The sequence below is a fragment of the Spinacia oleracea genome, chromosome 4 (genome assembly GCF_020520425.1).
Source record: "Spinacia oleracea cultivar Varoflay chromosome 4, BTI_SOV_V1, whole genome shotgun sequence".
In the NCBI taxonomy this organism is placed as follows: Eukaryota; Viridiplantae; Streptophyta; class Magnoliopsida; order Caryophyllales; family Amaranthaceae; genus Spinacia; species Spinacia oleracea.
In genome coordinates, this window is record NC_079490.1 from 187378930 (window position 1) to 187393809 (window position 14880).

A 14880-nucleotide genomic window follows, 5' to 3' on the forward strand; every position below is an offset into this window, starting at 1 on the left:
TTGGGGATTTTCGTGAATTTGAGCGAAAATAAGTTATAGGGTTTTGTGATTTGGGGAAAAAATATGCTCTTAGTGATTTGGGGATTTTGTGTATTTTGGTGAAAAATCAATTATAGGGTTTGTGATTTGTGGATTTTCGTGAATTTGGGAGGAAAATCCTTTCTAGGGTTTGTGAATTTGTGATATACAAGAATTTTGGGGAAATCAATTCTAGGGTTTGTCTCGAATTCTTCATGGATCCATACTGTCGTCGTACTTCCACGGAGACTGATGGCGAGTATTTTAATAGGATGAGCCGGCATTTGCCTGCGTTGGAGCTAATCACTGATTCTGAAGCTTTCATGAGCAACTGGATCATAAAACTTGAGGATGATCATAAAAATTGGAAGGAATTTATGATGAAAAAACGTGAGGCTTCTAACCAGAATTGGAAGTCTCAAAATGACTCTGAAGATGATGAGGACGAGATTAATGGCGAATGTGTGCCTAATACGCCTGCCAATACACCTTCTGAAGAGATTGCTCCTGAATCCTCCACACTTGAGCTGAGCTCAAAAAAAGCTATCGCTTTCAATTCGGATTCCGATGAAACTCAGGCACCGGATAACTACGATTCCAACTACAAGCACCGATAAGTACCCCTAATTGTTGATGGTTATTAGATTACTGATTTGTGTTTTGTTGGGGTTGATGTTAGGAAGTAATATGTGTAGTTTATCTTTTCATAGGTTGTGGGCAAAGACCCAAAAAACCCTAATCCAGAAATAAATTACCTCAACATTGTCTTCTTTGCCAAAAAATCGCAGATCTGAGGCTGTGGGCAACTGATCGTCGTATTTTGACTCAACCTCTTCACCAGGCTCCACTTCCCTCTTCTCAAACCACGCTTTCAAATAATTACGAGTACTCGTTTTCTCTTTCTGGGCCAACCTCAAGTTATTCAAATACTCGCCAGAATACGAGTGCTCGTTATTTGGGCAATTACACTTCAAACCCAAATCATAGTTAGGATTAGGAATTCTTTGCCCAGAAGTACCCATGAAAGAATCAGCAAGAGATTTAGAAGAACGAGAACCCATTGAAAATCAAGAAAGCCCTAAATTTTGTCGACTCAAAATCAAGATTTTGTCGAAAAACAAAAATTTGGGACCAAAAAAGGGGACAAATTTAGTGGGGATCTTGTCGAAACTATATTTCGATGATGATGTATCACAAAGTTGGGTAGAAAAAACTTCAGATCTGAGTGATTTGAAGAAAGAGAGAGAAAGCAAAGGCGGAAAACTCAAGGGTTTTAGGAAGAACACGTAGAGTTTGAAGAGAGAGAGAGAGCGAGATGAGGGAAATGAGTTAGAGAGAGAAAGAAATCAGAGAGGAAGTGGGTGATAAATGAGGGAGAGAGGGAGTGAAAGGGACGCGGGGTATTATATTGAAAATGGAGGGTTTGGGGAAGGTAAATTAATTAAACATTGATGGTTAGGAAAATTAGGTGGGGGGAGAGAGGGAGTGAAAGGGACGTGGGATATTATATTGAAAATGGGGGGATGGGGGTTTGAGGAAGGTAAATTAATTAAATATCGATGGTTAGGAAAATTAGGTGGGAATTTGAATGAAATCTTTGGTATTTTTGATAATTATGAAATGATATAAGGGTGTTTTTGGGGAAAAAAGGTATCCAAAAATAAAAACGTAACCAACAAAAAGGAACGCCTAAAAAGGAAACGTAACCAACATTAAGGAACGGAGGGAGTATTAATTATTAATTATTATTTATTATGAAAAGAGGGTGGTCAAGGGAATGTGAATGTCAAACCTTAGGGGAGTAGGGTATCATCGTAGAGGAATTTATGGTTAAATGAAAAATAAAAGAGGATAAAGTAAATGACAAAAACTACCAAACAAACGACAACAAATGACTTTCCTGATGACCCCCAACCAAACGCCCCTAAATGTTTTCACGGAATTTCTCTCCCTCAAACTCAGAACTCCAACTCCAAGTCCCAACTCGAATAGTCGCATGACTCGCATCTGCTCTTGATCTCCTTCGTCCTTCCTCAACCCTAACTAGTCCTCCAACAAAACCACTATCTTGTCATTGTATCACCATATTTAGTCGGCGGCGCCACCACCTTTAATCGGAATACCACCTCTTCCTCTCTGCCTCTGCTATTATCGGTATGTACTTTATTCTCTTATCTATCTTGTATCATTTTTTTTGCATTTTCTGTTGATTTTATTTTTAGTTCCTATTGATTTAGAAAGTTCTCAATTCGTTCTGTTGCCTGATATGATGGGTTTGAAATTGTTAAATAAATTATGTTGAGGTTTCTCTTGGCGTTGATTTGGTATTGTTTTAGGTCTAATTAGTTTAAATCCATTTCTTTGTTCTACTTAATAATCGTATTATTTTTTGCAATTCTTGATTTTCTGGTTAACTGCATTATCAATTCAAACCAACCGAAGGACTTTAGGACCTTTTGGAAACTCAACGGAACATTGGTTCACTACCAGATTTAGCTATCAGTTTGGTCCAACCAACCGATTTGGTGGTTTTTATGGCAGTTGCGGAGGCCTTTCTTCCATAGGAGTTTATGTGAATCCCGCCCCGCCTCCTCATCAAGCAGGAAGCGTTATAAATTTAACATAGGAGTTTATGTGTATCCAGTTTCTCCTCGCTTCCTTTTTTTGGACGTTGTTTGTTTAAGCTGTTTTACTACTTATTCAAAAGTAGACCGAAGTATTCTAGTATGGTTTATAAACAAGATTTCAACAAGGTTTGATTAATCTGCAATCCAGATTTTGTTTCACCAGAATTCTCAATTCTGGTTTTGTTTTCAGTTCTATATTAATGTGCATTACAAATCCTATCCCTTCGTTCATCTAACCAAACAATAGCTTTGAGTCTGTTCCGCATGGCTTTGGTTTTGTGTTTCTCCGTTTTTTTTACGGGAAAAACTAACCAATCTTATCCTAGGGAAACCACTTTTAGTGGTTTTGGGTTTTTTTGTTTTATTAATTCCGAGGCCTCTGTAAGAGCGGTGTGAATACCAAAGTAACAACCTCCCATGGCCAGCAATCTGGTGAACCCAAATTGGTAAAATCATACTCCCTCCATATCTAAATGTTTTTCCCATTCATCATATCTTGAGTAATTGAGCTATGCGTTGTCATTGCATCTACTACAAGTGTTTATCCATGTTCCTCTTTGCAACTGCTCCTTGTCAGGAAGCAAGGTTAGTGTGTGTAGCTACCAATTCTTTTCCATGGAGGTCTCCTCTTTCATTATTCTGCCCTTTTATGTCATATTCTTTGTAAACTTGTTATGTCATGACATGTGCTTGTTGCATATGTCAATAGGTTGATAGATTCTTCTAAAGTGCAATTAGCATTAGTTTTCTTGTTAGCAAAGCACAAAATCCTATGTGGTTTGACTTGGACTCCGATTCAGCTTTGTGTTTTTCGGACTGCAAATACATTTTAAAATCACTTTCTGAGAGAAGCTACCCATAACTCCATAAGTCCATAACACGGAGTAGGTATTGTCTATGTCAAATATAGAAACACACTTGAACTTGCACTTAGTTCCATGAGGTGTCTCCCCCCCCCCTTATGAAATTTATTGATATTATTGAAGATTTTACTGGCCCATTTCTCAAGCAAAGGTGATTTTCCTTATCATCAGTAGTTTTTGTCAACTCCTTAATATATATTTTTTGGAATCTGTAGAATTATATTATGATGATGATCCTAATGAATATGGGAATGATCTATTTGCAAGAACATAATATTTTTATTTAGGTCTTGTTTGCTCTGAATTTTCTCAGACCTTCAGAGACTTCCTGTTTCATACATGAATTTTTTTTAATGTAACACTTCAATTGATGGATAGTATAGTTGATTCGACATTGTAGAATAATGAGAATTTGTATGACTGTTGGATGAAACTAAGGTGGTTTTGTTCCCTGTGATTTACTTAAACTCCAACTGATGAGTTATTCTAGAGAACCCTACGAGTTTTATGTATTTTTTCGAAGATTTTTTTCCATCTCCCTACTACCCTAAAATCAAATACTCCCTTTGTTCTCGAATATTAGTCATTTTTGGAATTTTGACACTATTCACAATTGAAGAGAATGTTGAGGTTGTGTGTTAAGTGGTCAGATGATGAGGCATATAGGACGAGTATTAAGTATCGAAGGGAATGGTGGATGAAAATAAATTTGTTTTTGACACAGATGATGAATGAGGATGAATATATACAATTTTGTCCATATACCCTTTTTGTTTTTTTTTTTTAATAAATAAGATAACAAATAGGACAATTACGAAATTATCCATCATTAATTTTAATTAGGAGACTATCTCTAACCTCTATTTTGATGATTATTGTCTACCACTATAGTTTAAATTTCATATAAATTTATATTTAGATTACAAATCGTTAGGGGTGTTAAAAAATACCCGACCCGATTAACCCGACCTGCTAACCCGCTTCAAATTATCCTGTTAATTTATAAAAAGTCATGGAAGTACCCGACCCGTTAAAAGTTGCGGGTACACGGGTCGGGTACCGGTCATAGTTTTATCACTAACGGGTACCCGAATACCCGGTGAGACTTTTGTTTTGTTGTGAAATCTGGGTAGAGGATGATATTTGGTAGGGTATTAGGTTCCCTCTCCCTCTCCCTCTCCCTCTCCCTCTCAAATGGCGGCCAACCCATTCCAGTAGATCTTCTCTCCTCCTTTCCCCTCAAACGGCGGCACCCCTCTTCTTTTTGTTAAACATGTAAGTAAATTAATAGAGAGAATCGAAAAAGATTCCGATTATCGATAATTTCATGTTACCTTTGTTAATCTTGCCATACTTTCTAGTTTCTACTCTTCACTAAAACTAATTTGTAGTTTCAACGATCTAATAGTGTAGTGGAGTATATAAAAGATGGAATCGGCAATTGTAAATTACTTTCATTTCTCCATTTAGTTTTACCTTCGTTTACCTGCATTTGGTAGAATGGAATGAGACAAATTTGTATTTGGTTAGCAGAATATTAAGTGTAATCTACCAATATGTTTATTGGGTGTTTGAATTAATTTTTGTGCATTAACGAGATGGAGCAAATCCTATAGCCAGAGTAATGATATATCTCGCTAAGCCGGGTACCCGCTAATGAACACCCCTAGTCTCTCTATTATTTTCTCTTCTTTCTTGATCCCTTTATATAGGATTTGGCCTATGATTGGAGTTCAGGTATATTGTTGCTTTGCTAGCACTGACAATTGATTTTGTGATTTTTTTCCATCAAATTAGTAAGAATGGCACATATGTTTACATATGGTGCTTTAGTGACACATAATTGGACTTGAGTTTCTCAGCTGCTTAGACATGGAAAATTAGCTAAGTTTCAGTCTCGTGTTCTTGAATGAAATTGTATTTTTTAGCTAAGTTTCAGTCTGTTCCTGAATGAAATTGTATTTTTTATATGAGTAGTAGTGATGGTGATATGTGTACTTGATTGTGTTGCTGTTCTGTTCTTAATATCATGATGTATTAAATGTCATTGCATCTGTTCTCGCTGCTTATCTATGTTCTTTACCAAAGCTCAGTGAGATATATCAAACTAGTAAATACAAGCTATGTTACTAAGACTCGGGTATGAGTGTCGGATACGGGTACGTGTCCAAGTGTCCGACACGGCTAAATTGAGGAAATTTCCCTAATTTTTGACCAAAATGAAGTGTCGGAGTGTCCATACCCATGTCCAAGTGTCGAGGATCCGACACAGGTACTTGAGGTAAAACGAAGAGTCCGAGTAACATAGAATACAAGTATTTATTATGCATTATGCCCTTCGTAGCAGGAATCATGATCTATGTGATGTCGTTGCATCTGCTCCTGCTGTTTATCTTTGTTATTCTTTGCACTGCTCTCTGACAAATAACAAGGATGGTGTGTGTACCATTTTATTCCCTTGGGGTCTCCTTTTCTATTGTTCTGCCTTTTCATGTAATCATTCTTGTGATGACATGACATGAGATGTGCAGATGTGCTTGCTACACATCAATAATTTATCTCCCGGACTCTGCTTTTTTGCATAAGTTGTCTTAGTCCTAGGTCATGCTAGTTGAATAATGCATGGAAAAGGAGTCATCAATGCTTTACCAAAGTGTAATTAGCATAATTAGCGAGCACATAATTTTGTCGGATTTGAGTTTAGATTCTGATACTTTTCATTCTCTATCTTCTTTCATTTCAGCTTTGTATTTTTGGACTGCAAATACATTGTATAATGTCCTTTCGGGAGAAGTCAGAGAAGTCCCAAAGCATGGCTTAGTTAGGAGCCATATATCACTAGTTTTGGCCTTTGAGGAGTTCTCTTTCCCTCTTACAAATTAATTAAGACATTTTTAAGAAAAGGCAAATTGCTTAAGTCATTGTTTTTATTTTCCATCTATGTTCTTTGCAACTACTCTCATACACGGGGCAAGGATGGTGTGCATAGCTACCATTTTTAGTCCTTTGAGGTTTCCACTTCTTTTTTCTGCCTTTCATGATTCTTATGATTGCTTTATATCTCATTAGGTTCTCCATTTTTCTGCTCCTTTACTTGAGGGATCTTAGCCTTCTTAGTCCCAGCCTCCTAGGTCATCCTAGTTAATAATACCAGCTTTCCTGATGAACAAGTGGCTGAGAGTGTAATCTCTAACCTCTAGATCCTAGCATTGATATCACTCTATTTCTCCTCTAATAGCGATAGCATGGTATAATTAACGAAGAGTTTAACCCTATGGGATTTGGTTCTTGACTACGAAACTCTTATTGTTTATCTTGTTTCATTTCAGCTTTGTACATTTTGACTGCAATGACATTGTAAAATCACCTTCTCGGGAGAAGTTGCAGTGGATGGCATAATTAGGGATATCTTATTTCATTGTTGTTTTGCTTGGTCTTGATTTTACATTTAGTCTCTGTTCCAAATTAAGTGATGATTCCAGTTGCAAAGTGATGATTCCACTAGTAAATTTGAAACATGGGTTTTGAGCTTTAGATGATCCTTGGTCGTAGAACACCTGTTGTACAGCTCATGAGTCGCTGAATTTTGTTATTTTGCAAATTGGCAGCTGAAAATGGGGAGCAGATCTGAAGCTGGGCCTGTGAATGAGCAAGCAGTTGCCAACTTGTATGGTTCGATGAGGACAGAACTAAACCAAATATATTCAAAGATGACAGAGCTGGAGATAGAAGTAAGCGAGCATTCGTTGGTGATGAACGCAATCCAACCGCTTGATCCGTCAAGGAGATGCTACCGTATGATTGGAGGTGTGTTGGTAGAAAGAACAATTAAAGAGGTATTGCCAGCTGTGCAGCGGAACAAGGAGGGTATTGAAGAGGTGATTGGCAGGCTGAATGAAGCTTTGGAGAGAAAGAAGAAAGACATTGCTGAGTTTGAGGCCAAGTACAAAATTAGGATAAAAAAGTCGGATAATGATGTGAAAGAGGATAGTAACAAGAAAGAAGGTAATGCCCAGGGAGTTCTAGTAGGCCCTGCTGCTGCTACTGAATCAAAATAGGTTTTGTAATGTTAGTTTTGTCAACTTCTCCTTGCGCTTGCGCTTGCGCGCTCGCTCATAGTTTGGACGGTCTAGCAGCAAAACCATTTTTCACATAGTAAGTTTTTAGTGTTGTGTTCGGAGGTGAGAAGGTTTTATCTTTTTTTGTGGATTATGATAATAGTACTCCCTCCGTCCCAAAATTATCTTCCTGCTTTTCTAAACGAGCGTCCCAAAATTATCTTCCTGTTTCTAATTTTGGCTACTAAGGTCTTCACTTTTTTATGTACTATATTAATTAAAATTGAATTGAAAACCCCACCCATGTACTATATTCCACTTTTTCCATGTACTATATTATCTTTCACATATACTTTATTTCACTTTTCCATCCAACTAAATCATCATTTGTACTTTATTCTACTTTTTTATGTACTCCCTTCGTTTCAAAATGTTTGTTACGTTTTGATTTTGGCACGTTTATTAACGTATAATTAAAATTCTTTTTTTTTTTTTAATTTTAAATGTTCTAGATTCCATCATAAATCTGATTTCATCTTTCCAAATTCTGACATTTATTACTTTCTTTGAATATAGTGCAAATCTGCTTTCATCTTTTATTAAAAAAAAAATACCTCAATCCACTAATCATTGAAACAACCAATAAGATTGTTTTATTATCAAAATAAACCAATAATTAAAAATTACATAGATTGCTAACTTGTCTTAATGTGACTTTTGGTTGTATGAGATTTATTGAGTTGAAAAGTTGGACCAATTAGAAATAAAAGTTGGCTCAAAAAATAATAATAGTAACAAGTTTATAAATAGAAAGATTCTTTATGTAACAAACATTTTGAAACACTATTAAAGAAATACGTAACAAACATTTTAAAACGGAGGGAGTATTATATTCCACTTTTCTTAAAATCCGTGTTTTTGTCAAATAAGAAGATAATTATGGGATGGAAGGAGTATATGAAAAAGGTCTCTGGAAGCTCCGGCTAATACTAATTTTGGCGACGGCTGTTACAGTCGCGGGTACCACCAAACTTATAACCATCGATTAACCAAATGCTAGCACTTCAGAGTTCAGATGTAGGATTTGACACGGTTTAGCAAGTGGTTCAATAGAAGAAGAAAGGGTGGTCTTAGATCAGATCCTCTCAGATTCTGTTTGGTAGGGCGTAAAACGTTTTAATTGTAAAATGATTTTTCATGGAAAGTTTTTTTAAGGGAAAACACAATTCCGAACTAGTTTTTCTTTGTTGGTACTTGAAGTAAAATGGGAGAAGATGGTGAAGATTGAGGGGAAGAAAGGAGAGGGAGGTAAGAAGGAAAAGTGGTTTCCCCCTTTTAAATGGAAAAGCGTTTCCACTGAGGGGGTCATGGAAAATTGTTTTTCATCCCTTACCCAACCAAACAATGTAAAATGATTGAAAAGAGAAAATTCATTTTCCATGAAAATGTTTTACGCCCTACCACTACCAAACTGAGCCCTAGTGTTTGTAGCTTCACTACTACTGGTTATGAGCTCAAACAAATAATTGTCAAACTTTTATTTAGTTATTATTATTTTCTTCTTTATAACATAAAGACTATGATTAGTTTTTTTTTTTGATTCCAATGAGCCACAAGGGCAATATAAATTACAAATGGGGGTAGGGGGATTTGAACCTGAGACCTATTGTACACAGACCCTCAATCTTAACCACTAGGCCAAGACATCATTAGTAAACACTATGATTAGTGATAGACCAAATCGTACTCTTATCAGATAACTTAGTGTTCACGAACTAAATATAGGTTCGTATCCACAAAGAGACAACTCTCTTATCATTTTAATCCATAATATGAATTCGAATAACCATTTAAATTTGGGTGTTTATGAGTATCTAGCTAGAAGGTAAATAACACGGATTTAATCAACAACAAACGGTATAAGGAAATAGTTCACCATAAATACACACTACGATCGGACAAACGGACAACAACAACAACTAGGAATAACGTGATTTCTCGAATATAATGACTTCCTAGGAACACATAACTAGAAAATAGTTCTACCTAATTGTCTAAAACATTAGATTTATACCCCTTGGTATAATCTAATATTAACAACATCTCTACCTAGTCTATAAAAAAGAAAACCATACATGGTTAGATGACATGTGTCACCTCCATCTTTCATCCATAATTTTTTTTTTCCATTCAATTTTTTATTTTGTTGTTTGTTATACAAAGTACTTTACAGATTCAACACCCCTTTTACTTCATCTTCCTCATTCGACATCAAGTCACTATTTAATTCATATTCCGTATATTCATTCAACCTCTTCCACTTTATCTTACTTATTCGACATCAATTCACCATTTAATTCATATATTCATTCAACCTCTTCCATTTCATCTCCCTCTTTGACACTCAATATTAATTTACTATCTAATTTATACGAAGTATAACTTTTTCAACTTTCAAATATCACTTCTATATAAATCTATATTCACACACTATATCACCTCTATATAAATCTACCTTCACAATAATACAAACAATATAATTCACGCGAAAAAAGCATAAAGCCGGGAATCCAAATTAATTGTCACAATTAGCATAATTTAGGGTACATACAATGTGATGCGTGTCTTTCCTAGCTGTTTCCGAATCGAACAAGAACAAGTCCTTAGAGCTACACGTGTCGTCCCTCCGTAGAAAGTCCACAGCATGTTCGGATCCGCCTTAGGTTCAACCAACTAGGATATTCACTAAGGTTTTATGCACTCGGTTTAGGCTATAAACTGTGTTCTCCCTTGAACACAATCTAAGTAAGAATATGATATATGGGTTGTTAAATTATGAGGGCTAGCCTCATATTTATAGAATAGGAAATAAGGAATTAGAATCCCACTAGGAAAAAAATTAGAATCAATGTGTTAACTTTCCTTATAGACATTGTCCACAATAAATTTAGTGTGGACCAAGCCCATTTAAGAATTACTCCCTCCGTTCCTAAATACGTGTCCAGTTCCCATTTATGACGTTCCCTTTTATGTGTCCACTTTCCGTTTTTGGACATACACCTTTCCCACTTTTCTATACACTTTTCCCACTTTTCCATACACTTTTCCCACTTTTCTATACATCATTATTACATTTTCTTACACATTCTACACTTTTCCCACTTTTTCAATCACCACCTCCACTTTTATTTATACTTTATCAACAAACAATTATCTATTTTTTCCTTTTCCAAAAAAAAACATTCCTAATCATTAGCTCTTACACACCATTCAATTTTATTAATTACCGTATACATATCTAAAGTGGACACGTATTTAGGAACGGAGGGAGTAATGGTTTTTTGAAAGAGGAAATGTCAAAAGTGATAATGGAGTATTTAGAAGCCAAACTCTAGCTATTTTGGTGTGGGAAAAATAAAAATACTTTGTATTAAAGATTTGTGGTACCTTTTTCAAAGTAGAATGAAAAAAAATGTAAAAAATTAATATAGGACAAAAGGAAAACAGAGAAGTAATTTTCTACCTAATATTATACTACCTCCGTTCCTAAAAGTTCTTTACGCTTTCCGTTTTAGTCCGTTCCTGAAAGTTCTTTACACTTCTACTTTATTCCATTTTTACTCTTATTTGGCCCACCATAACTTACCCACTCACAATACTTTAATATTAGTTTCCACTCACTCACATTGGTGGACAATTTATAGCCACTCATTTTCCATTTGTTACCCCACCATCACATGTTCACCAAAATTCCTTAATTACCGTGTAAATAGTAATCGTAAAGATCATTTAGGAACGGAGGTAGTAGTAAAAGAAATAATTTTAATTGATCGAAAACTTAAAATAATACGATCTCAAACCAATTTTAAAAGTTATTTAAATCGAATCAGACTTGACCTAAGACCTGAAATTTTACGAAAATATACGAGCCAAAGATCAAACATGTTGTCTTTCGTTAAGAAAGTGACATTTCTCCAAGAGGCTATGTAAAATTCCACGATTTATAGACTACGGTCGAAAAAACATGTAGAAGTATTTGGCGGGAGCAGTTATAATTATAATTAACTAGTTTAGGGCCTGTGCAACGCACGACTATTAATAAAAAAATTAATTATTTTAATAGTAACTAAAAGACTTGTGATATTAGGAAAACATGAAAGTAAAAAGAATATATGAAAGAGTATAAATTCGTTGTGTAAAATAAATATTCAAATGAACTAAATTTGCATATTACTATACAAAGTTAAAAATTATAGTCGTTTACATGTATGTAGAATGATCTAACAACGTTAACCAAACCCGAATGAGTCAAGACTAATTTTCGAAAAGACCCGAGCATAACCGAGTTAGTCAAATACAACATATTTTGAATTGAGTAAAATCTTGATAAATTAACTTATGTGTTAGTCTACTTACCATGTATTATTATTTTAATTAACATTCTTACTTACCAGTTACCAGTTACCCGTTACCATGTACTCCGTATTATATTATTAATAGTAGACTAACATTAGAAGTTCATTCATCATTATTTTTTATATTTCTTATCAGATTAAAAAGTTATAATAATACATAAAAAAATTAAAGATATTATGCAGTACACATCTATGGTAATTAAAATATATTTTTATTTTAATTTCCTAAAAAAACGTAATGTAATTTATTTATTTTAAAGTAAAACAATAAAAAAAAACATTTTGGCGGGAAAAAATCGCACCAGGAAATGACACGTGTCATTCCTAGTGTCTCTTTTAGTATATAGTAATAGATAGATAGATAATTAATAATGGTGGCTTTGACAAGATTGACCAAACACCAAAGACGGTGTTTCGGTGGAATATCACGTGCAACCAGATTGGAATTTGACAAATTCAATTTTCCCCTTTCTTAATTCTTTTTTAACAACTAACAAAAAGCTAATACCATGTTCTCATCTAGTTGGATTTTCTATGGTGGTCTGCTTCTTTTTTTGTATATAAATGTTGAATTGTTTGAAGATTCTTATTATGATTCTGACTAATAATAATCGTATGGACTAATTTTTCTTACAAATGCAACGAACTTTCCTACTTAACAAGCACTACTCCATCATTGCTCTTCTAGTCCAATTAGAAAGAGACAGAAACACATACATAGAATTTTATAAATTACTATTTGTGTCATTTTTTATTAATTACTATTTGTGTTATTTTGTACTCCATATTGCTTAACTATGACTAAAATGGTATAAAGAATACGGTTTTTTCATGAAATTTCCCTGAGATTTAACGAAATTCACCAAATATTCCTGCGTGTTTCAAAATACATAATATATCCCTATTTTTTCGTGCTTTTCATAAAATACCCCTGGACTTAACGTCCGTTAGTCCTCCGTTAGCATAAGTTTACATTTTTGCCCTTGTGAGTGGTTTGGCGCGATTACTTTGCTTAAATCCCCATTCATCTGCAACTTTCTCTCCTCCCACTCAACCCACCCAAACTTTCTCTCTCCTCCCCCCACTGAACCAACACCACTCCTCACCGTCGTCACCACTTTCGCCCCCGCTACCGTCGACGCTTCTTCCAAACTCTCCATAGATGAGCCTCTTTTCTCTCACTTCACCGTTCATTTATTTGAGTCTAATTCGATAATTCAATTTGCTCTACCAACAATGGAATCAAGCTCTGTAGGACTTGAACCTACGCCCAACCCCTGCAACCCACCATTATTATCGCCAACAACAAAAATGGCGGAGTAGCCAAGAACTACACCAACAATTACAACCCTAATTTCAATTCCAATCATCAAAACTCGCCTCAATAATCTTCAATTGGTGTTCCCATAGCTGTTGTTGCACTCTCATTCAACCTCTTATTATATCCACCTGTTTCGCCTGAGGTCTTTCCTTTTTCCCTAATTCTTTTGATGGGTAGACTTTAATTTTCGATGATCATGCTTGTCTTTGTATCACTTCGTATTGATTTGGGCGGTTGTTCTTTGTTTGAGCTGAATTGTGGGTTGAATTTGTATCTCGTTGATGATTAAAATTAATTTTAGCGGAATTTGACTTATGCATTGGATGAGGGGCTGATTTTTCCTTGCATGTCTTGTTACTGATTTATCAAAACAATTGGGAAATTTAGGAGTTAAAATGATGAGATCTTGTTCATTATCCTGTTAGGTTTTTCATATGTTGTAAATAAAATAGGGTCAAAATAAATTATGTGAATAGTGCAAAAAGTTAAACCGTTACGAGTATTCCGGGATGAAGAGAGTATTCTAACGTAAGGAGAAAATAGCACCTTGAACTCCTTACCGTAAAAGTTAAATTTGATTTATACATATACCAAACTTTAGTACTCGTTATTTAATAAAATTCAAACTCAAGTATTTTATGTCGAATTGATTATTATTTTTTGCTTAGCTGGCGGTTTAGGTGGCGTGATTTTTCTACTTAACAAGACACACATGTTGTGCCATAAAAGTTTCAAGTTGAGTAGACTCGATATTATTGAAAACTAGTTTTTTGGGCCTGTTCGTCGTTATATGTTGGTCATAATGGAATTTAGAAATTATGTTGTTCTTAAGTAGGTGTTAGAAGGTGTTTAAACCAAATGACAATAATTAAAATTTTAACATATGAAGTCTTGTCTTTTTAATCATTACATTTTTCTGCTTATGTTCATCTTCCCTGAAAAAATAGATCCACTTTAAATCACTTATTATCACCAATAGCATATTATTTGTACAAAGACCAAACAAATTTGCAACTGTTACAGTTTACGACTATACTCATGCTATCCAATTAAGGGAAAGACTTAACAAAGTCTAACTATTGAACTATACTGACATAACTTTTCTTATAGGAGAACTAAAACTAATTGTAAGTTCCCCTAACAACAAAAATATACACATAAAACCCACCTAAAAGTCTCAAAATGTCGATGACGATTTACCCACCTTTAATCATTTGCACGGAAACCATACATTATAAGATTATCCTTCTCTGCAAAATGAATTGCAACTAATTAAGCAAGAAAAATAAACAACATACTTCCAATGTGCTTAAGAAAGAACAACGTTCTTAGAGAGAGATAGAGGGGGGGGGGGTATTATAGCTTGAATTGCATGCATGAAAATAAACAATAGAAATGTTGAATTAAAGCACCCTATAATCTCCTACCGTTTCAAAACGGATCAGTCAAAAAGTCTATTAGTGAGGTTAAATTTTGAATTAATGCTACAGGAGGAGGGGAGAAGATTTGGGGATTGAATTAAATTGACATTGAAAATAATTAAGTTTGGAGAGTTAATGGGAAGGTGAAGAATAGGGA

The 14880-nt window shown here is 34.8% G+C and overlaps 1 protein-coding gene across 2 annotated transcripts; it reads left to right on the forward strand.

Annotated features, from left to right (window-relative positions):
* The first annotated feature begins 1966 nt into the window (after window positions 1-1966).
* LOC110782683 (prefoldin subunit 2) lies at window positions 1967-7866 on the forward strand. Of its 2 annotated transcripts, none has more exons than XM_021986895.2 (2): window positions 1967-2172; window positions 7117-7866. In XM_021986895.2, the coding sequence occupies exon 2, from the start codon at window positions 7123-7125 to the stop codon at window positions 7564-7566; it is 444 nt and encodes a 147-aa protein (XP_021842587.1). In that variant the 5' UTR covers window positions 1967-2172; window positions 7117-7122; the 3' UTR covers window positions 7567-7866. The 2 variants fall into 2 exon arrangements, with proteins under 2 accessions (XP_021842587.1, XP_021842588.1); XM_021986896.2 differs by lacking the exon at window positions 1967-2172 and adding an exon at window positions 4627-4783.
* Window positions 7867-14880: the final 7014 nt, after the last annotated feature.